The sequence below is a fragment of the Rhodamnia argentea genome, chromosome 10 (genome assembly GCF_020921035.1).
Source record: "Rhodamnia argentea isolate NSW1041297 chromosome 10, ASM2092103v1, whole genome shotgun sequence".
In the NCBI taxonomy this organism is placed as follows: Eukaryota; Viridiplantae; Streptophyta; class Magnoliopsida; order Myrtales; family Myrtaceae; genus Rhodamnia; species Rhodamnia argentea.
Window position 1 is genome coordinate 14,144,396 of NC_063159.1, and position 23,810 is coordinate 14,168,205.

Below are 23,810 nucleotides of genomic sequence, written 5' to 3' on the forward strand. Positions count from 1 at the left end.
ACTTGGTTTTTAAGCAAAATAGTGTGTGTTCCTTAATGGGCAAGGGCACTTGGCGGATGATTGCAAATTCCCACATTATTACCAACGTTGATTTTCTCCATTTTAAGTTATTTAATTTGTCTTACGTTAATGCGACACAATCAAACCATTGGATGGTTATCATTGATGCCCATTATCCCTCTCCTCTAGATCTGCCCTTTTTTCCCTAGGAAATGTAGCTCTCTCATTATTATTATTATTATTTTTTGGGTTTTTCGTGTTTAGAAGAGAAATTAATGAACATCAAGCGGAAATCGAAAGGTCGGTATTTCAAGTACTTGGGAAAAAATTGCCCAAATTAAGCAAAAAATTAGTTTTAGCCATGCCCATCCGATAGTAAAAAAAAAAAAATCCTAAGAACATTGAAAAATCAGATTTCCTTCAACTAAGCAAATAGAAAGGAGCGCCGTCATTCTCGAATGGAAACGTGAAGCAGATCCTATTGAAGAAAGAAAGAAGAAGACCACAACGTACCTGAAGCACAGGATGCTTCCTTTAAACCACAGAAAAGCATAAATGTATTTCTTGAGTAACGCATGTCACAGTCCCCACCCAAAGAGTCACCATAAAAATTATTCCTTTTTCTCACTTTTCTTGCTGTGTATTTCCAGAATGTAGAAAGCATTCACTTTTCTCTTTGGTGCAGCAAGTGGAGGCTTCTGATTGGCGACACGGGGCAGTTTTTGGAATGATGTGAACTTGGATTCAAGAAACCAAAGGAGCTCTTAAGCTTTCTTATATAACAGTAGCAAATGTGCAATGGTGAGCTTATGGATATATATGTATGTTCATGATCAGGGAAGGCAGACAATCCCATGTAGAGTCTGCAGAACATTCCTTCCTCTGGGTGTTGAAGTTTGTGTTTAGTCCTTCCCTGTGTTGCATGCTTGTGTCTGGCCACTCGAAAATCTGACAGCGATTGAGACGGTCAGGCCGAGGAACGTGCCGAAACAGGTGACTTTACACGTTCTTGTGCTCATCTCAACACTTGATGATGAACGTTAGGTGCTATTTAGACTCGAGTTTTGATGGAGAAACATTGAAGTTTGATCCTCTTTTTGCTGCTAATAGTAAGGTGGTGGTGGGTTTTGCACGCCACGAGCCGGTCTTAGCTGGAGAGAGTGGACTGATTGTTGGAAGATGAAGCAACGGGGAAGCGAGGTTCCGGAGAGTGTGGTTCATGAGCCTTCCACATGTAGAGATGAGACTGAATCCAAAGCCGGAACTGAGTCTGAAACAGAGGGCTCTCTGTTGTAAGTGTCTCGGCATTCGCAGTGAGATTGCCTGATGAATGCATCTGCTTGTTCCGTTCATGTCAATTTCACCTTTGAGGATAATTCACATAGCGATTGATGCATCAGAGATATAAGCAAAACAACGTGCCGGTCCTTTAACTGATTTTTCTGCTTCTGAAATGCAGCAGCGACGAGGCGAGGCAGCCCCTTTCTAGGAAGATTCCAATCCCTTCTTCTAGGATTAACCCTTATCGCATGGTTATTGTCATGCGCCTTGCGGTGGTCGGATTCTTCTTCTACTACCGTCTGAAGAATCCAGTTCACGATGCCTACACGTTGTGGTTGGTATCTGTAGTTTGCGAGATATGGTTCGCTATGTCTTGGATGTTGGAGCAGTTCCCTAAATGGCAACCCATCAACCGCCAGACCTATGGCGAGAGGCTTGCCCTGAGGTTTTGATGTTTATTCCTTGCATTGTCCATTGAAAGTTTTCCCTTTGCTAAGATTTTGGTTGCTGAAAAGTTTTTTTCGCTACCAATTTGGCACAGATATAGCAGGGCAGGAGAGCCGTCTCAGCTTGCTGCAGTTGATATTGTAGTCACCACCAACGATCCTTTAATAGAGCCTCCCCTTGTTACGGCCAATACTGTCCTATCCGTTCTTGCAGTGGACTACCCGGTTGAAAAAGTTTCTTGCTACGTTTCCGATGACGGAGCTGCCATTCTCACATTCGAGACTCTGCAAGAAACGTCCGAATTCGCAAGAAAGTGGGTTCCCTTTTCCAAGAAGTACAGCATCGAGCCAAGGGCCCCGGAGCAGTACTTCTCGTGCAATGTGGATTACTTAAAGAACAAGATTCATCCGTCCTTTGTCAAAGAGCGCCGAGCCATGAAAGTAGGAAACTCTTCCGGACTACATGCACAACAAATTTTCTTGTGACATGGATCTTGCGTGTCAATGTTATTGGAATTACCTGTGAATTTTTGCAGAGAGAATACGAGGAGTTCAAAGTGCGGATTAATGGCCTTGTGGCAAAGGCAAGGAAAGTTCCAGATGAAGGATGGGTCATGAAAGACGGCACGCCGTGGCCTGGAAATAACATGCGTGATCATCCGGGAATGATCCAGGTTTGTCCTCCAGTTCCATCCGCATATGTCCTGCACTAATGTCACCTTTGTGTTGTGTTGATAAATTTCACTATGCATTTAAGGATGCCAACCAATATATACATGATAATTTCCAAATGTGCATTTAAGAGTTGCGCTGAACCTGCTATGGATCGGAAAACTCCTTCGAACTGGCAGATAATTCATGCCACCAAGCAATGAACGATCATCTTACTCTCCCTTTTGTAACTCTGTAATGCAGCTAATGTTTTTTCCTTCGCTCTTGTTCTCCTGAAGGTCTTTTTAGGCCATAGTGGAGGACACGATGCCGATGGTAATGAGCTTCCACAGCTGATCTATGTGTCTCGCGAGAAGCGTCCTGGATTTCGACATCACAATAAAGCTGGTGCGCTGAACACACTTGTAAGTCATAATTGCATAAGCTTAAACTTTCCTACCTTGATTTTTATGTGCTAGTTGCAATTCTTTAGTTAGGGATTAAATCAACTGACGGGTGTCAACCTTTTGATAGGTTCGTGTATCGGGAATACTTACCAACGGACCTTTCTTGTTAAATCTTAATTTCGACCATTACATAAACAACAGCAAGGCATTGCAGGAAGCAATGTGCTTTCTGATGGATCCAAATTATGCAGAGTCAGCTTGTTATGTTCAATTTCCCCTGAGTTTCAATGGGGTAGATAAGAACGATCGCTATGCTAACCGCAACACCATTTTCTTCGATGTAAGTTCCCCATCTTCTGTTTCCTATGGAGTCCATTAGTCATGATTTCTCTTCTTTATGCGCTCCCTGACTGCCTTCTTTCGATTTCAGATAAATTTGAGAGGCTTAGATGGCATTCAGGGCCCCTTATACGTGGGCACCGGGTGTGTTTTCAACAGGCGAGCTCTTTATGGTTATGAGGCTCCGCGCAAGATCAAACAGAGAAAACAAGGAATTCTCTCAATTTGCTTTGGAGGATCACCTAGAGAGGGTTGCGCAGCAAAAAAGAGAACTGACAAGAAAATGAAAATTTCAAGCACAAATGCGGACCCTAATGCTCTGACAGTCGATCTAGAACATCCTCAAGAAGGGATAGAAGGTGGTTTCATGCAGTTCCTGTTAAAGAGTATATTATAAGTACTCTCGCTTACTATTGTGAAAACTTCATTTTTATCGCCGAGCTGTAAATAAACGTTCAGGGTAGTGTTCTTTCTTATCGATTTTGTTCTCCTTTTGGATCGTACTTTCTCATGGATGTTGAAGAAGTGATCTGAAAATGCAGTTTAGTTCGAAACTTCTAAGGCCTGCATATTCAGATTTCCCCTAAATTCGGATGGAGGCTCTCGTCAATTAAACAATGATCATCCATGAAATAGTAAATGCAAATTGACTTGAAGATGAATGTTAAGGTTGTCTCAGGCTAATGAGGCTAGACAATGATCATCCGTGAAATTTTTATGTGTAGGTGATGGATATGAGGATGAGAAGTTGCAGCTCATGTCACACTTGAGTCTGGAGAAATGGTATGGTCAATCGTACGGCTTCATCGAGTCAATACTACTTGAAACAGGGGACGTTTCTCAGTTCGCATCGCCAGAAACTCTCCTCAAAGAAGCCATTCAAGTTATTAGCTGCGGATACGAAGACAACACCAAATGGGGAAGCGAAGTATGCCTCTATCACCCGCTTCTATGGCGGTTTCAAACACTTCAAGATGAAATGAGCTTTTGGTTCAGTACAGACAAAATCAAAATATTCCTAGAATGTTTGGAATCTACCGTTGTGGTGACCAAATCTTCACTTTCATGCAATTTCCGCAGATAGGATGGATCTACGGTTCTGCATCAGAGGAGTTCGTGACAGGACTAAAGATGCACGCCCGTGGTTGGAGATCGATCTATTGCATGCCGAAATGTGCTGCTTTTAAAGGGTCCGCTCCCAATAACCTGTCGGATCGTCTCAATCAAGTTCTTCGTTGGGCTCAAGGTTCGGTTCAGGTGCTGCTCAGCCGGCATTGCCCCATTTGGTATGGCTTCGGTGGGAGGCTGAAATTGCTTCAAAGGCTCGCATATATCAATGCCACGGTTTATCCATTCACGGCCATCCCGCTGCTTGCATATTGCACATTGCCGGCTGTCTGTCTATTCACTGGAAAGTTCATAATCCCACAGGTACACTTGGTATGCATCGGATTGTGACTTCTCCTGGCTCTCGTAAGACGTAGCTGTTGGTAAAATATCACGTATTGAATCCACACAAATTGCCATCTGTTGAAACCACATCGTTGAGTTTAATTGACGAACTATCTATGATATAATTCCATGGATCGTGAAAACATCGCGTAAATAGAGGCTTAATGCTCCTGATCTGTAGCTTATTGTTTCTTTTCTCCAACTGCAGATCAGCATCATAGGCATTATCTCTTTTATCTCACTTTTTTTATCGATCATCGCCACCAACATACTAGAAATGAGATGGAGCGGGGTCAGGATTGACGAGTGGTGGAGTACCGAACAGTTCTGGGTAATAGGGGGTGTCTCGGCGCACCTGTTTGCTATTTTCCAGGGCCTGCTTAAAGTCCTCACCAGAATCGACATCAGTATCCACGCACCTTCTAAAGAACCCAACGTAGAGACCAACTTTTCCGAGCTGTACATATTCAAATGGACCAGCCTGCTCATCCCGCCAACGACCCTCCTACTCATAAACCTGATCGGACTGGTTGCCGGAGTCTCTAGCGCCATCAGCAGCGGGCATCATGTTTGGAGTGTGCTGTTCTGCAAGCTGTTCTTTGCTTTCTGGGTGATTATTCATCTCTATCCCTTCCTTAAAGGACTAACAAGCAACCAGAACAGAGTGCCGACAATCGTCATCGTGTGGTCGATTCTGCTGGCCTCTATCTTTTCCTTGCTCTGGGTGCACATCAATCCTTTTACAACCCGGGTGGTCGGCCCAAGTATCGAGCAGTGTGGCATCAACTGCTAGAGACCATGAAATCTTGCACAAATCCGAGTGTGTTCAGGAGTTTTTTGTCACACACGTTCAGTTCGGCAAACAGGCTACATGAGTAAATTTTAACTGTCTAGAGTTTAGTGAGTCAATTGATTTGTTGATCTTATACAAAAAACGTATACCTGGCTTTATACAGTTGAATTGCTGACAAGTTTCAGTGTTGATCTTTGGTAAAATTTGGTTTTGTCCGACAATAACTCGGACATATAAGCATTGCAGTGATGCAAAACGAACAGTCATCGGTTATGCAAGAAGACGTTTTTCTGTGTTTCTGCTAGAAAAATTTCTATTTATTAGCGTGATTCTGACAGCCTCTTCATTCTGGAGTTACAAATGATGAGCTATGAAACCCTTTCCTCTGTTTCTGCTAGAAAAAGAAGCAACGGTCACAAGAAAGTTTTACAGTGCATATAGCTTTTGGAAAAGCTAACATGATTAGATATTATGAGTATTATGGACTTGGAGGCTTTAGTGTTGCTGTCCTTCCCATCAAAGAAATGAAGGAAATAAAATACCCTTCTTTAGCCAAAACCCGACTCCGATTCCATGCCGAAAAGGCCAACCTAAAACCTCGAACTGATAAATGGATGGAGATCACCTGTATTCGAACATCCGTTAGGAGTTTCGAACATCGAATCATCTTGGGGGACTCAAGTGTTCAAAGTAAATTCGCTCGATGATCAATCACAAGTCGACATAAGGATCTCCATATCTCGCCTTTGCTCAGCGGAACAAACTCTGCAACCCCATTCATATATATTTTCAAGCCCTAATACTAATCACTAGTACTACCACCTACCCTCTTTCTTTTACCCCTTCTATCTTCTTGAACAAAGAAAGCAAGAAACACGACAAAATGGAAAATGACTAAGACTCACAGTCTCCCCAGCAGTCCCGCTTCACTTCTTCTCCGCTTGCTCCGGCGCCGGCTCCGGCTTCGGCTCCGGCGGCGGTAGCCCGCCGTCGAGGCAGCTCTTGCACCGCCTCTCGACCCAGCCCTCGATGTCGTTCTCTCCGCTCCCTCCGAAATGCCTCCCTCCGCACAGGCGAGCTATGATCCCCGCGACCACGCCGATGATCGTGATCGCCGCCAGCACCACCACCAGCGTCTCGATGGACCGGGGCGCGTATCGTCCCGGCTCCGCAGCCACCAGAGGGGAAGAAGGAGGTCTCGGGAACGGCCTGCACTGGCCGTCGTCCATCGGGGCAGCGGAGGGCGTAAACCGGGAGGGGGGGGGCTCTGTCTGTCTCTGTCTCTGTCTCTGCCTCTGTCTCTGTCTCTCTTTCTGTGTCGCGGAGGAGATGCGAAATGCAGAAGACAGGCGAGGGGCCACGGAGGGAGAGGGATCGAGCGAGAGCTTGACTCGAGCTCAGCGAACGGAGTTTCTGAGAACGTGCATGTGATGAAGAAGACGATGCTGAACAGTGATGCGACTGAAACTGTTTACTGCTGAAACGTGCGTGCAACAGAAGGAGAGATGGCGAGAAAGGAGTGAGAGAGAGAGAGAGATGAAAATGGAAGCAGAGAAAGGACGAGGAAAAAGAAAAGAGGTTTAACGGCATTGTTCTCGGAAAATTGCACGAATAAATTTTTGGGATTACTCACATGATAACTTTATCTAAAATTATTTTTTTATTATGAAAAAAAATCAATACATATAAAATAAATTTATTTAAATTTATTTTTTTACAACAGTAAATCTCAAACCGATATATTAGCGATAAATTTATTCTCAACTGTTTTTTCTATCAACAATTTATTTTTTAAAAAATATATAATGTTTCAATTTAAGCAGTTATCATTGGTACATGCATTGTTCTTGCTGCTTATAAGATATGACTGATCCAGAGGCACGAAAAGAATACTAAAACCGATGAAAAATAGTAATACTTTTTTGTGTCTAGATCATGTCAAATCGCCATTGCCAATATGTCCATCCCCATCGATTACCCTTTTTTATTTTTAAATTTATATACCACTTAAATTGACAACAGCCAAAAAAAGCGAATAAAATTTGCAATGTCGGATGATTTCACAATTAAATGGAACGCGAGTTGAAGATTGCGAAGAGTCCGCATCTTTGTCGGTATTAATGGCACAAATTTGGCTATGGGAATTCATTTGTAGGGTTACACCGAGCTTATTAACATTATTTCTCCTTTTGTTTTGCAGAAACAAAAAAATAATTTTTTTAACTCGTTATTTCTTTTTCAAAATCTATTTTATGTACCATATTTCGAGTAACAGAAAAATAAATTGACGTGTACAAAAAAAAAATCAAACAAAGAAATAGCGTCTGACATGTCAGCGGTGGGTTTTGGACTGCTATTTGGCACTCCCTGCGGGAAAATAAGTGTTGTTCTCCAACGTCATTTCCCTCATTTGCCCCTACGTAAGCCGCCACGTGTAAAGGTTGGATTGGTGAGTGCTGAGCTCCAGAGCCGAGTCACGAGCGTGATATCACCTCTCTCATCATCGGAATCTTTCCCTCCTTGTCACTATCTTCAGGCATTTAAATGGGGGTGAAGTACGTGATTCTTTTTGACAAAAAAAAAAAAAAATTTGTGATTCTCTAGGTGTATCGTGTTTTTATAAATTTTCATTGAAGTCGAAATCTATTGAAAGGACGAGATTTCGTTGCATTCCAATTTAACCGTTATAGGTAAAGAAGAGTGATCAAATTAGTGGCCTTGATTCAATTGTGCCCTCTTTTTTTTTTTTTTCATAAGGTCAACACAACCACTAGCTAAGTGCCTACAAATTTTTTTAAGATCGGACCCATTAGGCCATATGTTGTGATCTAAAATTCGAAGATTCTAGGCTAATGGATTATTAGGTTAATTATTTAACTAACATAACTCGAACTCTCCCAAGTCCATACCAAATCGCAACTTAACATGCAAAGATATTTGAATTGGAGTCGCCATTAATCGTTTTTGGTTGGTTGATTAGAAACCTAACTTTTACGAACTAGAGATTCTAAGTCCGGGGACTTGATTTCGCTAGATTACTCTAACACCATTTCGGTACCATTTTATTTCATGAAAATGAATTTTGTCAAGCAACATTAATCGATTCTAATCTAAGTTACTAATAAAGGTTATCTTGCGATTGCACAATCAATTAATTGAACATCCAGAAGTCAAGGTAATTGCGGGAAGCATACGCCAAGACAAATTGTTCTCACTTTTGAATTTTCGCTTTTTAATGGGATAAAGACTAACCTATATGTAATGCATGAATTTGATCTAAGATGCAAATGAATTAAATTAAATGCAAGGAAATCCTAAGCATGCATATGAAATTAATTTAACTAATATATGACTAACCTAGATGACATGCAATTAAATGAAACTATTGTACAAATGTTGTTACGGTCTAATTAAATTGACTACATGACTTACGAATTAATTGAAGACCTAAACATGCAAATTCTATATGATCTAAACCTAGCATGCAAATGACATATAAAGCTTATTTTATTTTTTGTATTTTCGGATTAACGAATGACCCTAAATAAAAATATGCCTAAAGATAATTATCTTACATATTTTAGGGTTTAAGTTTGCCTAATCCCCAATATATTAAAGATAAATTATTTTAGATATGAAAATCTACTCAAATATGTTGATTCTATCCTAGAATGCAAATCTAAATTAACTTATTCTAAAATTAAATTAAACGTGCAAATATCTATGTGATTTTAATTTAAGAATGCAATTTTTATCTAAAATGCAATGCAATATCTTTTAGAATTTTAAATATCATGCAAGAGAATATTCATTCTAAATATATCATGCCAATCAAATCAATCAAGTGGATATTTCAACTGATTTTTTAAAATATTTTGTGAATATTTGGGTCAATCTTTAATTCGTAATCCTACGATTAACGATTGAACTCAAATCCTTGCTTGTGTGGCAAGTTGCGGATTAGGAAAAGAAAAATTTCTTAATCAACCTATATTTTTAAAAGAAATCTACTTTCACAAGCAAGTTGCGGATTAGGAAAAGAAAAATTTCCTAATCAACTTGTATTTTTAAAAGAAATCTACTTTCATGCAATATGGGTAAGATATGCAAGATATGTTTAAAATATGCAAATATATTCCAAGATAAGCAATAAAATATTCAAAACTCCAAGGTAGGAAATTTACCTGAAACAAATTGTTTTTCTAAGAAATCGAATTAATTTGGAGACAAAGCTGGACGACCGAATTTTAACTTTGAGTCGGCAGCTAAGGGTACGTTTGACTCGGGATTCCTCGGGACTTCTCACGGTCGTCACTGGCCTTCGGGGACCTCAACTTCTCGAGTGGTTGACCACGTCGAGTTGTGCCAAAAATTGATGGCAACAAAATTTTCCCTTTCCTGTGAATGCACTGAGAGACTTTTATGGCAAGAGCTTTTAAGAAAAAGCTGCACTGAGGAGGAAAGCCAACTACTAGTTTCTTGACCATGACTAAAATAAGAGGATTATGGTTCACGAGGACGTTAAGATCGAGTTTGGGGTCCGAAAAAGGTGGTAGCTGGGACCAACGGGCTTCGGATTGGAGCGACCCAAGATAGCGAATGGCGTGGCTCATGATGCTGGACGGTGGTTCAACGAGCCGTAGTGGTTCGTCAAGGAACGAGATCGTGGATTTCATCCTCGCTAGCAAACGGTGCTCTTCTCGTAGGTTCTCTTTCGTGATATTCCTTCAAGAGCATGAACGAAGACCACCATTTCATGAACTCTCACTGACTTTCCCTCTCTCTTTTTTTATATGAAACAACTCCCTCGATCTCTTTCTCTCTGTGTGGTGCGCGGTTGTCAAGCTCTCGTTTTTTTTTCGTCGAAGCTCTCACTTTTCTTTGCGGACCTCACTGGACGACTCTCCTCTTTTTTTTTTACAGTACGAAGCTCCCTTTTTGAACCAACCCTCCCACTGGACGAAGCTCCATGGTACTCTGGAGCTCCCTGACTTTTCTGCACTATAACACTGTGAAAGCCCCGCCGAACGTGAATCGAAGAGCCCTTAGACTAGCGGGTTTCTTTTCCTTTTGAATGTTTAAAAAAACTTTTCTGTTTAAGATCTTTTGAAGATCAATTCTGGTTCAACAAATCTGATCACATCCCTTTATATTTTCTTTTTCTAACTGCCTCTGCCCACTTCCCTCTTGATTCACGCCCCCATTCATTATCATCATTTTTTTTTCAAAGATTCCATGCCCCGAGATCCCATTATGTCGTACAATCCTTCGTGATATTTGACCACATGGAGAATATCGGCTTGATTGATTTTCACATTGTTGCGAGCTTAATCCAAATTGAATCAAGTTCATCCAATGTCGGTCTGACTCAAATGCAAATGTAAATACATGCTAAAATAAACTAATCTAAGTAATAATTATGTGAAAATGATTTTAACATTTTTGCTAAGGACTAATGTTAGACCTTAATTTTTATGCCATAAATGATTAAATAAGAACTCAAAATTTAAGTGTCAACAACTACCCCTTTTTGAGTGGAGGCTCGCAAAAGTTTCACTCAAAGATAAAATTGAGCTTAAATTTTAACAATGCAAATGATGAATGAAAGTTTTTTTTTTTTTTTTGGCCTGGTTTTAATCCCAATTTCAAATGCTATTATGCATGATATGCAAGCAATAAGAACCTTTACTAAGACATCTTACTTCATGTGGAGCGGTAAAAGAGCCTTACATACGGATCGCATACAAAAAGGGCCCAAGTGAAGGAAAGCTTTTTAATGCTTGAGCTCCCTCGATCTTGGAACTTCTATTCATTCTCAAGGTACATAATTACCTATTTGTTATTTGTAATTTCCTACGGATGCGAAACAACGCGTGATATGATTTAAAAAACCATCTAATCTTCCGTCGGCTCACGTCCATTTGTAGGCTCTTTGTATTTTGACGTCATTTTTGTTCCTTTTTGTGAACCATCAAGAATTTCCTCAAGGTGAGACATATGCGATGTTGTTTTTGCTCCCGAGAGTTGTGCGACATCGTTTTAGGCAAGCCAGCCACGCCGGCTCATGCAATATTGTTTAGGATGTCCACGAGGATTGATTTTATATATATCAATCCATTTTACTCTTTTCGGGCAAGCCGGCCACGTCGACTCGTGCGACATTTTTTAGTATGTCCACGATGACTGATTTTAATAAAAAAAAAATCATCAATTCATCTTACTCTTTTCATTGTAAATGTGATATTTTTGGCTGAAAATTCTCGCCAAAGGCACTTAAATAATAGACGTTTCTCCGATTTCGTACTTAATTGTGGCGACAAAATTTTTTGCAAAAAAGTGAGCGTCGTATGAAACTTTTCAACAATTCTAGTGTCCTAGAGCTTGGGAAAATGTGTTTAGATAGGGGAAGGCTGAGCCCGAAAGGTAGGCTCGGGTGAAAATGCAGACATGATTTAATTGGGGACTTGTTGTTGAGTTCATACTTGGATCAATTATGAGGCCGAAGGTTGTCGTGACCTAAAAATCAGGCTAACAAATTATTAGGTTAATTAAATCAAATAACCTAATTCGGATACTTCCAAGTCCTACCGAATCGCAGTTTAGGTTTATTCATGAGAAAATATTTAATCGACCACCAATCATTTACGTAGGTTGATTAGAAACCTATATAAAATAGCGAGAACTATTTTATCTCTACAACGAGAGAATGAGTCGGGACTTGGTTACGCTAATTGAAAATTAATGCCCTTTGTACCATTTCATGAAAAGCCTTTCCGATTGATCGATGTGAATTCGATGATTAATTGGAAAAATGTGACATGAAGACCATATATTAAGCGCTCAGAGGATGGTTTTCTTTGGTATTTTTGGTTATAAAGGAAAATATTCAAAAGCAATAAAGAATCTGAACAAAAATAGAAAAATAAAAAACTTTAATTTCCGATTTCAAATCCTCTCATTCCCAAGATTTGGGCTGAGTAAGATTTTATCCGTTACATCCTCGAGAATTCAAGCCGGATTAGGGATATGAGAATAGAAAAACAACATCCTTTTTACCAAAGGGCAGAATACGAATTTCTATATTAAATCACCATCGCATTCCACAAGATCATGGCTAAGGCATGCAATTTAATTTTTCCGAAGGATCTAGGAACATAGCGGAGCATATATATTATGGGCATGTTTGTTTAAAATTGTGCAAACTTTATAACAAATTAAAAAAAAAAAAAAAAAAAAAAAAAAAAAAAAAAAAAAAATTGAGTTTGAAATTTCAAAATTTAGAGGGGTGACCGAAATTATGAGATTGGGGAACCACCTTTCCTCCTCTAAAATTGATCAAATTTTAATTTTGAGAAATTTATCTTTAAGGTTGGAAAATTTGATTTGAGATGACCCTAAAAAAAAATTCAGATAACACTCAATCCAAATCAAATCTTATCTCTAATCGAGTACATAAAAAAAAACTTGCATGAGATAAGATAGAATGATCATCCAATGTGTAATCAACCAATTCAAATGCTACGGATAATTAACGAGATCAAAATCTTACCTATAACAAATCCAACATTATCCAATTTCAAGAGAATCTTAGCTATTAGATAAAGTCCGATTATTATAGATTATTATCCATAACACTAGATAAGGTACGTCAACCAACCAACATGGGAATTTCAAGCAAGGATTTCCAACATGTGACATTTGGCCATGATAGAATTTATTACCGAAAATTGATTTTTTAATTCGACAAAAAGAAAAATATGATCTTTTCCCAATCCAATTTAGATCACCACAATGACGAACAATTTTATTCGAGAAAATATATTCTCTAATTGATGTCAAGCAATTCTGAAGAACATCACGAAAATTCAGCCTATCTCATGAATGAGTTATCTTCACAATCAAATCAGATTTTCATCCTACCATTGGTAATTTTCGGTTTTGAGCAAAACTAGATCAAAAAGGGTTCAACTTTCGTCTTTAATTGCAATTCAAGTATGTTCGTAAAAGTTAAGAAATATGCAAGTTTCCAAGTAAACAAGTATAAGTTGCAATCAAAGGTTAAGAAAAATTACCTTTTCCCAAGCTAAAATTCTGCACACGCACAAGCTGTACATCTGCCCGAAACAGTCCCCTTTTGGTTCGAATCGGGCTCCGAAATCGTCAAAATTCTAACACAATATGAGTAACTTTGTGAAGTCTCGAGAATCAAAACAAAAAGAAGCTCTTTTACCACTAAAGAGGGCTGATTTGCATCCAAACAGAAAGCTGAAACAGGAAGCAGCTTGGATGAACGGTGGAGGACTCAGGTGGCTTTGGATGAGTTTGAACAAACTCACGAACTGGGCATGGCACAAAGGCTGAATGGGGGTGATCGTGCGAGCTTGAAACGGCAGCCTTAATGCATGAATTTGATGAGCGGATGCACCAAGATTTAGCCCTTGCTCTATACGTGTTGAAATTTTTCAGGGTTTGTCCCGCACACTTTCGGCTTCTACCCTGAAAGTTCTCATCATAGTCAGTGGGTAACCAAGAGAAAACAATAAAGAATTTAAACGGGAAGCATGAATTTGCCATATTTTATGGGATCATGATGGTGAAGGTCTGAAGGCAAGGGTCCTATGAGAAAGGAACCTCTGTCCATGAACTCCTTCAGTTGTCCTTTGGCGATTTGCTCCTTTGGCCTTTTTGTGTCAATTGTTCTCTAATATGTAGAACTGCAAAGTCAAACTCAAGCGAGAAATAATTTGGTATCTGAGAAGCGAGAACCAAGACTCTTGGTAGAAATATACTAGAGACACTTCCGAGAATTAGCTTCTCGTCTCGGAACAAGAAGATCGATGGGCCATCGTCTTGCGATTAGGGACACTCGTGGATCACGCTTGTACAGGGGACCGGCTGACGACTCGGGACGATTGATCGCTGTTGTCTACGGACAGCTCACATTCGACGACCTGCAGAGCTTCTTGATGGTCACTCTCGGCAACGACTCGTTGTGGAGCTACAATGGTTCTTGATTCAGATTTGCGTTGAAAGCTTAGTAACGAACAATCCTACGACAAGAAACAAAACTCATGCAACTAAGGAAAAATTCTTTCTATGTGCAGATCATCTAGGAAGACGACAAATTCCATCGTTTTAGCAATCTCTACGTCCTTCCCCAATTGTCCCTGTTGCTCGTGACCATGTATTGATGAAGTCGACGAAGTCCTCGTGGAGGGAGATGCGTCTCTGATTTTTGTGGCCGTGTGTGACAATTCATCGGCTTCCTCTGAACCCTAAGTTTAACGTGGTAATTATAGACTAGGGTCATCTAATACTAGTTGAAGTAGGATTCCTTAATGACCATCGGATTAAAAATTTTGATCTCCAAGAGTCCAATCTCATTAAAACTTCTCAATAATTTCCTCCACTAGAGGAATTGTCACGGGCTAGCCCAATTTCCCGCTCTTGCAAGCTTAACTGTACAATCTTAGGCTCAAATTGGGCTTTAATTAATTAAATGAATACTTAATTAAGAGCCTTTAACATTTAAATGAGCATAAATGGGCTGAATTAAATTTGAAAATAGGTTCAAGCCCTCTTGTCAAATTCGGCACACCTCCTCATGCTTGATTGGAAACGTTCAACCGAGTCTGGTCCAGTCGCATGGCAAATTAAGTTCAATTGCTTCGCCTATGGCTCGAATGAAAATGCATGACTAATAGAAAATAAATATCCTATGCATGAGAAATTTTTTTTTTTTTTTGTGAGAACTATGACTAATTCTCATTTTATGCGATAATAATGAATGAATTTCTGAAAATCAAAATTTAGGTTTCAACAAAGGCGACAAGATTTTATGCTCTTTGTACAAACTCTACAAGAGCAATCAACTTCCGTTGTAATGAATCGACGTCGCGTTTTGAGATTAGGAAGCAAGCTCATTAAATTGTGCCAATTGCTTTGCCCTCAAATTAAGCATAGGGAAATTATCCAAGACTTGCCTAAATTTTCATTTTGTTACGACGTCAATTTTCGTTTCTCAGCAGATCGTGAACCAAGTGATCGATTACATGGATCCATCCGAAAAATGGACCATAGATTCGGTCCGGTTCTCGAATGGATTATTGGAACTGGTCACTTCAGAATGGAATTCCATCACTTCTTGATTCTCCTCTAACTTTCCTATGACTACATCAAGAAATTAATTCTTTCAAGTCACTGAACCATGCCTCGGCTTCATCTTTATCCTTGCAAATCTCATTGCAAAAATGACACAAAGGGGTTCTTTTATATATATATATATATTAAAAAACAAATGCAGCTAAAAATAGAAAGATATGATATGGAAGGAATGCATTCATGGAGTAGCCCTCACATGAGATAGCTCGAATTAAAAATATATATTTATCTATATAAATAAATAGATTGTGTCAGGTTGGGTGGTTCTCATTTGAAATCGTAAACCAAATCGGTACTTCCAGCAAATTCAAATTGGAAGAGGATCGATACCCGGTGGGAACTACTCAAAATCAGCTGATTGGGTACGGTCTGATTTGGTTTCGGTGGATCCCGATTTTTTTGCTCAGTCATAGTTGAAAGTATAATTTGTTAAGACTGAGATATGTACAACTTTGCAACCAAACACTCCGAAAGGCCCCCTACTAAACCCTAGCTCTCGCGCCACACCCATATATATATCTTCCCAATTTCTTCTTCATCCATCAAGCCCTAGCTCATTTGCTTCAACACTGCTACCTCGCGAACCGGAGAACAAAATGGCGGAGAGAGGTGGAGGCGACCGTGGTGGTTTTGGTCGTGGATTTGGCGGCCGCGGAGGCCGAGGCGACCGTGGAGGCCGTGGCCGCCGCCGAGCGCCACGCCAGGAGGAGGAGAAGTGGGTCCCCGTCACCAAGCTCGGCCGCCTCGTGAAGGAAGGCAAGATCCACTCGCTGGAGCAAATCTACCTTCACTCCCTACCGATCAAGGAGTACCAGATCATCGACACTTTGGTCGGGCCATCGCTCAAGGATGAGGTGATGAAGATCATGCCAGTCCAGAAGCAGACCCGCGCCGGTCAGAGGACCCGGTTCAAGGCTTTCGTGGTCGTCGGCGACGGAAATGGCCACGTGGGGCTAGGAGTGAAGTGCAGCAAGGAGGTCGCGACCGCGATTCGTGGAGCCATAATTCTTGCCAAACTTTCCGTGATTCCTGTGAGGAGGGGCTACTGGGGGAATAAGATCGGGAAGCCTCACACTGTGCCGTGCAAGGTCACTGGAAAGTGCGGGTCAGTCACGGTGAGGATGGTGCCGGCGCCGCGTGGTGCCGGGATCGTTGCGGCGCGTGTCCCGAAGAAGGTGCTCCAGTTTGCTGGTATTGAGGACGTGTTCACCTCGTCTAGAGGGTCTACCAAGACTCTCGGAAACTTTGTGAAGGTATGGTCGCTTTGCGTGTAACTATCGTCATGATGTATTGATTGGTTTCGCTATCTGATTATACCGGGTGTGGTTTCAGCTAGTTGTTTGATAAGTTTGGTATGGATGACGATAGCTTCTTTGTGGTTGAGGTTTGTGAGATGTTTACTTGACTAGAATAGTCGGTGCATGCCTTGCCTCTGATACGTCTGGGATTATACCTGGGAAGGTCAAGGCAAATTCATTAAAATTGACTGGTATTATCTGCTTTGCCCCGGTTTTGGAATTACTGAGGTGGTTGGTCCTGAACTCTTATAGTTTATCATCTGCATGAAAGCAAATTCAAACTTGGCGTAAGCGTGTGATTTGTACTTTGCCTCATGGAGACAAAAGAACAAAAGGAGGGGGAGGGGGAGGGGAGGGGGAGAGGGATGATGTCCTGAATTCTGATGCTGAATGTGGGGGTTTAATATGATTATGATACTGGTTGTGCATCTATTTTCCAGTTTGATATTGTGCCCGTGGTTTTCCTCTAATTGTGTAGGCTTGTTCTGTGTTAGCCAGAGCGCATGAAATCGAAAAAAGAGAGTAGAATTTAGTTTAGAATCTACTTTTTGAAAACAAAGAGAAAAGGTAGAATCTAACCGAGATGATGGGTTGTTTAAAGTTGGCCTTTTGGAGGGGATAAAATTCTACTTGAACTGTGTCTGCTCTGCTGTGCTTCCTTTCCAAGTTGATTGGTGGTCTTTGTGGCGGCCCATCAACTTGTCGATAGAGTTCTGAAGTGATGTTTCTCAGTTATGGAAGTTTGCCTTCTGATATTCTGTTGCATTTCCTAGTTTCTTACTAATATTGTCTATAGGGTTTTCTCAGATCCATCTAGAAGTAGTAGTAGATGCATTATGTTCATTTCACGAGAGAGGCATTTTTTGTGTATTAGAAGTTAATTGGGTTTTTACATCACTCTGCTCTTGTCTGTAGGCAACCTTTGACTGTCTGCTGAAGACATACGGCTTCCTTACTCCGGACTTTTGGAGGGAAACCCGATTCAACAAATCTCCATTCCAGGAGTACACAGATATGTTGGCTAAGCCCACTGGGAAGCCACTCATTTTGGATGATGCTGAGAGAATTGATGCCTGAGCTAGCATTTCGGTTGTTAAGGGCGTCTAGTTTTTGTTAGTACTTTTAATTTGTTTAAGATAAGATGTTATGTTTTTCCTTCTGAGATACATGCTGTTACCTTTATGGTATAACTCTGCTCCATCTTGTGCTTTTTGTGTTGATTTTGACGAGGGTTGAAGACAGATACTGTGAAAATCTTTCAGAGCTTCACATCAAGTTCTCAGTTCAATTGGTTTCAGCACGAAAGAGCAGGTCTTTTGTATTTGTCGCTGCATCTTTTTCCTTTCGAATCTTGCCCTGCAATTCCTGTCTTATCTATGATCGACTCAAAGGGGAATTGCATTCTTGACAGAAGCTACATTCCACGTCAAAGTTGAACACTCTAAATGAAACGAATGATGCGTGCCTTGATTCATTATCCTCTGTTATTGCCGCGCCTTAAACTAGCAAGGCCCTGATGAACTTTTGACAAGTTTTAGTAATTAGATATTATGTGTCGGGCTTCATTCTCCTTCGATACACTGGAGAGCATTGACTCGGGGAAGTGAACTTTTCAATGCGGTCAAAATGAGCAAGAGACCCATGGGTGTTTTTGTTTCTCCTGGACCGCGGAAATTTTTGTTGGAGTAGTTGAGCATTCTACCTGCTCATCCCAAACTAAATTAGTTTTCGCAGGGTCATGCGTGGTTTAGGTATGCACTCCATCAAAAGGAGCCGTCCCAGTTCAAACAAGGGATGTTGTCATCGAGTAACCTCAAATCCCTGTCTAGTTGATCACGGCAGCTCCAACTACCAGAGTCAAATCCGACTTCTCCAGAACGGAGAGTGCGAAACAATTCGCCCGGAAACTGGTCGGGGGAACGGCCTCATTGGTCCGTCTCGGGGATCGGGCCGTGCTCGTTCCTAATCTTAGCTTTTAGGGACACTTTCTTCTTCTATTTTTATGTGCGTTAGTTGCCTTATATTTATCGCCTTTTGCCGCGGAAAAAAGTATAGCTGGAGAAGGGGGGAGAGGGAAAAAGGAGGAAAGCTCCCAGAAATGGGGTCAAAGTCTGGATTGTTTTAAGTCTCTCCTTGTCTTTTGTACGGCACGGCAAAACGTAGACCCGATTCCTCCCATCTCAGAAAGACCGGCCAACGACTTTCCGCTCGCTCTGTTTCGATTCCCTCCCATTCTTCACGCGGATTTCTGGAATTCCTAAGACCACCGAGCCGTCTTCTGTCTTAAATTCCGCACGAAAATCCGTCCGAATCGAAGTCGCACGTTCGCTCTCGCAAATTCCGAGGCCCTTCTGCTTCGACTAGATTGCTTTTCGCCTCCGTTTCTGCGGGAATCCTCGTTCCGGTCACGGTTTCGGAGCTCGTCGATCTCCGATGGGGACGCCGGAGTTTCCTGATCTGGGAAAGCACTGCACCGTCGACGACTGCAAGCAGATCGATTTCCTTCCCTTCACTTGCGATCGCTGCAATCAGGTCTCTCTTCTGCTCCCTTCCCCCCCGTTTCCTCTCTTTCATTCGCCTGTTCGCCTGCGTATTTTTATTTTTTGAAGGGCTTCGGGTTGGTGGAAATGCGTCCTCCCTGCGGGTTATCTGATTCTCTGTTTTGGGATTTAGATGCTCCTTAGCTCATGATTGTGGCTTGTCTTGATCTTTATCTTGATTATGGTGCGTGGAAGCTAAGCGGGAGGATACGACGGGCGATTGCGGAATTGCTGGAGCTCGATGTTGAGCCTCTTTTGATTCGTTCATAAGCAGGAAGTGTTTGGTCGAATTGGCAAATCTATCAAATTGGGTGTGGTTTGCTGTACCGAATAGCAATGCAAAATGGTTTTGGGAGGTCCGGAATTGAATATGCGAAGAGAAGTGGATGATCAGGAAAAGTGGGTTCTAGGTGAATCAGCTTCTTGCACATCGAAGAGCTGCTTGCAGAGATAATGTCTCACTGATCTCCATCTTGTACATTGGGGTGAGAAAAACCTATTAAAGAGTGAAAGGGAAGGTTGGGATGAATCTAATACCTTGTAGGAAAAGGAACATAGAACGGTGAATTTGCTCGATTCTGGGGACAGCTAATTGCCTGCATGTTGAATTGGTTCCGGGGAAGTAGGCTCTTGTTGGTCATAGGTGAAGATGACTCCGGAAATAAACTGCTGAAGTGGAATAACCGAACCATTGGGCGTTGAACTATGAGTTTTAATTTATATATTTTTTGTGCGTGAGCTATTTGTTCTTAGCTAAAAATATCATGAAATTCAACCATTTGAGGTAGAACTGACCCAGTGGACAAACTAGCTAGACGCCGATATATAGATGATGGGATGTGTCCAGCGTGAGATATTGTGTGCATGTCAAGATTCTCTGAAATCAGACAAGTTACCATGGTGTAGCTGTAAGATCCTTTGCTCGCTAGATATTTGCTGACAAGTCTGGCAGTATGTAATGTGTTTCTTTCTCGTTTTGTGTTCTCATCTTCGGATTAGTTACAAAAATCAAGATAAGTCCCCCTCTTCTGATTATTGCTTACCAGTTGCATGGTTTTTGTGAACTGGCCACATCTATCGCTTCTTTTGGTTTGGTGCATTCATCTGATTTATGAAAGTATGTGGTCGTAGGTATTCTGTCTGGAGCACCGGAGCTACGTCAAACATCGATGTCCGAAAGCTGATAGGAAAGACGTCACAGTTGTTATCTGTCCTCTCTGTGCAAAAGGTGTCCGGCTTAATCCCGATGTAGACCCAAACATTACTTGGGAGTCCCACGTGAATATAGAGTGTGACCCCTCGAATTATGACAAAGTCACAAAGAAGAGAAAATGCCCTGTACCTGGTTGCAGGGAGATCCTTACATTTTCGAACACAATTAAGTGCAAAGACTGCACTTGGGATCACTGCTTGAAGCACCGGTTTGGTCCAGACCACAATTGTGCAGGTCCAAAAAAACTCGAGACTACTTTCCCCTTTGTCAATTTTTTGAACAGGAGTAAAAAGGAAGTTTCAAAATCAAGTGGAGCTCCAGCAACATCTTCCAAGTGGACGGCGAGCATTCTTAATGCTGCTTCAACGGTTCGAGCCTCAACAGAAGCGGGCATGGCAAAATTGAGTAATGAATTAAACCGAGCATTGCAAATTGCGAAGGACGGGGCAGGGCAGAGTGGCAGCAGCGTTAGTGGGGGTGGTAGTGGAAGTGGAAGCAGGCAGCGAGAGGAGTGCCCACAGTGCGGTGCAAAGTTTTCAGATGTGACATCTCTCATAGAACATGTGGAAAAAGTCCATGAGAGCAGCGGTAACCGCGCTCCTGTTCGAAAGGTCACAATTGATGTATGCCCCAAGTGCAGTAGAGGATTTCGTGATCCCATTGCTCTTGTGGAACATGTTGAAAGGGATCATGGTGGTACTTCAACAGCTTAGTAAGCTATTCTTTGTGATGTTACAAAAGCGACATGTCAATGGCAGATCTTTGGAGATAATTCTTTTCATCGTTCAATTATTGGCGAATGTTCAGTTTGTTTGAATGCAGCGGACCTATTTGTCTGAGGCCTCATTCATGACTATTCCGCAAGTGTACAGATATCTGTGAGAGGATGTGCAAGAGGAAAGGTGGAGTTGTGGGAAAATAGAAAGAATTTCAAGCTTTCTGATTGTGAACCACTCTCTCTTAGTCATGCAAACAACTCTTTGTTGTGGCTTTCCCTTCAGTGATGTTTTTCTGTCCAATGAGGAAATTGAGAGAGAGAAGCATGCCAATGCAGTCTTGCTGAGAAACAATTTGTCCCCAGATTCTGTCAAATAGCGCCCTACTCAAATACAGAAATGTTGCAATGTTATTCTATATGGTGATTTTACTCGTCATACGTGAGTATTCTGACAATTGAAGTTTAGCTATTACGAGGTTTCTTTGGGTACTTGTTAACGTGATCCCATTATTTTTATGTTTGCTTCCAAGCATTTCATCCTTCTGTAATAGAATGCGGCCTTGACGGTACTTTCAATCGCATCAGGAGAGAAGTTTCTGGACCATGTCATCGCAATTTTTCATTGAAATGCACATTCTTCTCCTTCGCAAATCTCAAATCCAGAGCAACATTGACAGATGTGTACTGATGTTTCTAAACTCATTGCAGATGTGTACTGAGCATGCCTTTTCAGCTCAGCTCCATTGATTTGTCACAAACTTTAGGGAAACAGTGAAGTGTGCTCCTGTAGCTGTTGGAATGATTTTCACACTGAAATGATTGTTGCTTATGAATCGGATCAAGCTCTTTTTTTGACCAGTCCACTGTCCATTCCTTTTTATCGCCCACTTCTCTCCTGATTATGAGCCTGGATGCACTCAAGTGCTTCCAGTTGTGATGCTGGGTTTCCATAGCTGGATGACTTTCTCGCTCTCTTAACTCTTTTTATAGTCTTGCACCTTCTTCTCTGGTATTTTCTGGCTTGAGTTTGCTTTAAGGAACAGCAAGCAATCAAACCCATTTTGCCTTTTGGAAGCTCCTCCTGCTTTGTAAAATGGCGACAGGCGGATCACCTGATCCAATGAGTTAGCGATGCCAACTCGGCGTCGGGCATCCTAATGCGCTGGGGTCGCACGAGTTCGTGTTGTTAAATGCACGTAGTGTCAGGTCGAGGTAGCCGAGTGAAATGCAAGGGTTTTTCCTAATTCTGGTACAGGACTTTTCAAATGGCTTGCAGATGAACAAGCTCCTTATGTTGGGGCCAGTCAAGTCTGGTGCACTTTGGTTTCCTTTCCTTAGCCCGGCTCGAGTTTGAATTTACAAGCTCTTGCCTCATCCCAAACGAGTTCAATCACTTTGATAAAGACCAGGCATGTGTAGCGTCCAGAAATATTCAAACGCTTCTTTTTTTCTTCTGCTTGGATAATAAAAAAAAAGATTTTGGATGGTTTTTTTTTTATAAATTAATTGAGGCTCCACACAGCTCAAAATTGAATACATCTTTATCTTGATCTCCAGAGTTTACTTGATTATGATTTAAAAGATTACTGTGGCACTGCTCACAATTTCAACAATTTGAATTCCAAAAAAGATTAGACAAAAAAAAAAAAGAATTCCAAAAAAGAAATGGATTTTCTACTATAACAGGAAATACTTTGCTGGTATTCGACTATCCAGTTCGACCAAAAAAAAAAAAAGTACTTACGTACGTGGTGCACGATAAATATGATGTTATAAGTGTACCACAAATATATACAATATGTGTTCCGGCGAACTTTATGATCAATGATGCGTTTAAATAGATTTTTCCTCTTCACTGTTTGTCAAATTTTTTTTAGCACTACTGTTTGTCAAATTCAAGTCTCGAGAAAAACGAGTTCCAATTTTTTCATGGCTCGTAACACTTAAATTTTTCTTATCTTGTTTTTTCAAAAGAGTTAAAATCACAAAGAACTTCAAATTTGTATATTTATAACAGATTTATCCTAAGTTATTCTTTTGACCACGAAAGATCCAAACCGATACACCCGTGACAAATTTACCCTAAATTAATTTTTTTACTCCTAAAAATCTCAAATTGATACGATCATGACAAATTTACCACTCATTAGTTTTCGTTAAATCTTACCGTCAAATTGCTGAGTCTACTATACCAATTTAAGGTTTTTACACTCTATTTATCATAGTTGTATTAGTTTTGGGTTTTCCCTACCGCACAAATTAGCACAAAGTCCTAGCCTTCCCACTTCCCACGCAAATTCAACTCATATAGCAATCTCTTCATCACATCATGACCAGGCCCAACATCGTATTTCAACATTCAGCCAGAAATTTTTGATCCTATCACCCAGAAGCTCTTATCCCGTTGTTCTAATTCTCACTCACAGTTTTCCCCGCACTGTTCTCATCCTAAAAATCCGGACTTTTTTGTTTTGGGTATACAAGTTTGGATTTTTTGGTAGCCAAAAAATT

General features: G+C 41.0%; 4 protein-coding genes and 1 long non-coding RNA gene across 8 annotated transcripts; 3 read left to right on the forward strand and 2 right to left on the reverse strand.

The window, feature by feature from the left end:
* Positions 1-655: 655 nt before the first annotated feature.
* On the forward strand, positions 656-5,932 carry LOC115732656 (probable cellulose synthase A catalytic subunit 8 [UDP-forming]). 3 transcript variants are annotated; one of them, XM_030663344.2, is made up of 11 exons: positions 656-993; positions 1,111-1,292; positions 1,460-1,726; positions 1,823-2,168; positions 2,264-2,401; positions 2,678-2,803; positions 2,913-3,125; positions 3,216-3,483; positions 3,850-4,052; positions 4,205-4,555; positions 4,785-5,932. In XM_030663344.2, exons 2-11 carry the CDS (start codon positions 1,180-1,182, stop codon positions 5,367-5,369), a joined length of 2,610 nt encoding a protein of 869 aa, XP_030519204.2. In that variant the 5' UTR covers positions 656-993; positions 1,111-1,179; the 3' UTR covers positions 5,370-5,932. The 3 variants fall into 3 exon arrangements, with proteins under 3 accessions (XP_030519204.2, XP_030519211.2, XP_048142042.1); XM_030663351.2 differs by having other exon boundaries at positions 656-981; XM_048286085.1 differs by having other exon boundaries at positions 656-1,292.
* A 291-nt stretch (positions 5,933-6,223) lies between these two features.
* LOC115732742 lies at positions 6,224-6,628 on the reverse strand. The gene has a single exon (XM_030663430.2). The coding sequence runs from the start codon at positions 6,596-6,598 to the stop codon at positions 6,296-6,298; it is 303 nt and encodes a 100-aa protein (XP_030519290.2). The 5' UTR covers positions 6,599-6,628; the 3' UTR covers positions 6,224-6,295.
* A 2,669-nt stretch (positions 6,629-9,297) lies between these two features.
* LOC125312583 lies at positions 9,298-11,448 on the reverse strand. The gene is made up of 3 exons (XR_007196622.1): positions 11,262-11,448; positions 10,173-10,175; positions 9,298-9,309 (listed from the first exon to the last, which is right to left on the reverse strand). It is a non-coding gene; the product is annotated as an uncharacterized LOC125312583 (long non-coding RNA).
* Positions 11,449-16,062: 4,614 nt separating this feature from the next.
* LOC115728950 (40S ribosomal protein S2-4) lies at positions 16,063-18,124 on the forward strand. 2 transcript variants are annotated; one of them, XM_048286144.1, is made up of 3 exons: positions 16,063-16,274; positions 16,311-16,783; positions 17,744-18,124. In XM_048286144.1, exons 1-3 carry the CDS (start codon positions 16,127-16,129, stop codon positions 17,903-17,905), a joined length of 783 nt encoding a protein of 260 aa, XP_048142101.1. In that variant the 5' UTR covers positions 16,063-16,126; the 3' UTR covers positions 17,906-18,124. The 2 variants fall into 2 exon arrangements, with proteins under 2 accessions (XP_048142101.1, XP_030515214.1); XM_030659354.2 differs by having other exon boundaries at positions 16,063-16,783.
* A 743-nt stretch (positions 18,125-18,867) lies between these two features.
* On the forward strand, positions 18,868-21,569 carry LOC115728940 (zinc finger AN1 and C2H2 domain-containing stress-associated protein 16). Its single transcript, XM_030659342.2, has 2 exons — positions 18,868-19,360; positions 20,500-21,569. Exons 1-2 carry the CDS (start codon positions 19,262-19,264, stop codon positions 21,292-21,294), a joined length of 894 nt encoding a protein of 297 aa, XP_030515202.2. The 5' UTR covers positions 18,868-19,261; the 3' UTR covers positions 21,295-21,569.
* Positions 21,570-23,810: the final 2,241 nt, after the last annotated feature.

What these genes read in the sequence shown, in the direction of transcription:
- LOC115732656 (XM_048286085.1), top strand. Translation starts at nt 1,180, where the DNA reads ATGAAGCAACGGGGAAGCGAGGTTCCGGAGAGTGTGGTTCATGAGCCT. An exon ending in AAGAGCGCCGAGCCATGAAA is followed by an intron (nt 2,169 to 2,263) that starts GTAGGAAACTCT and finishes GAATTTTTGCAG; the next exon opens with AGAGAATACGAGGAGTTCAA. An exon ending in GAAAGTTCATAATCCCACAG is followed by an intron (nt 4,556 to 4,784) that starts GTACACTTGGTA and finishes CTCCAACTGCAG; the next exon opens with ATCAGCATCATAGGCATTAT.
- LOC115732742 (XM_030663430.2), bottom strand. Translation starts at nt 6,598, where the DNA reads ATGGACGACGGCCAGTGCAGGCCGTTCCCGAGACCTCCTTCTTCCCCT.
- LOC115728950 (XM_030659354.2), top strand. Translation starts at nt 16,127, where the DNA reads ATGGCGGAGAGAGGTGGAGGCGACCGTGGTGGTTTTGGTCGTGGATTT. An exon ending in CTCTCGGAAACTTTGTGAAG is followed by an intron (nt 16,784 to 17,743) that starts GTATGGTCGCTT and finishes TCTTGTCTGTAG; the next exon opens with GCAACCTTTGACTGTCTGCT.
- LOC115728940 (XM_030659342.2), top strand. Translation starts at nt 19,262, where the DNA reads ATGGGGACGCCGGAGTTTCCTGATCTGGGAAAGCACTGCACCGTCGAC. An exon ending in CTTGCGATCGCTGCAATCAG is followed by an intron (nt 19,361 to 20,499) that starts GTCTCTCTTCTG and finishes ATGTGGTCGTAG; the next exon opens with GTATTCTGTCTGGAGCACCG.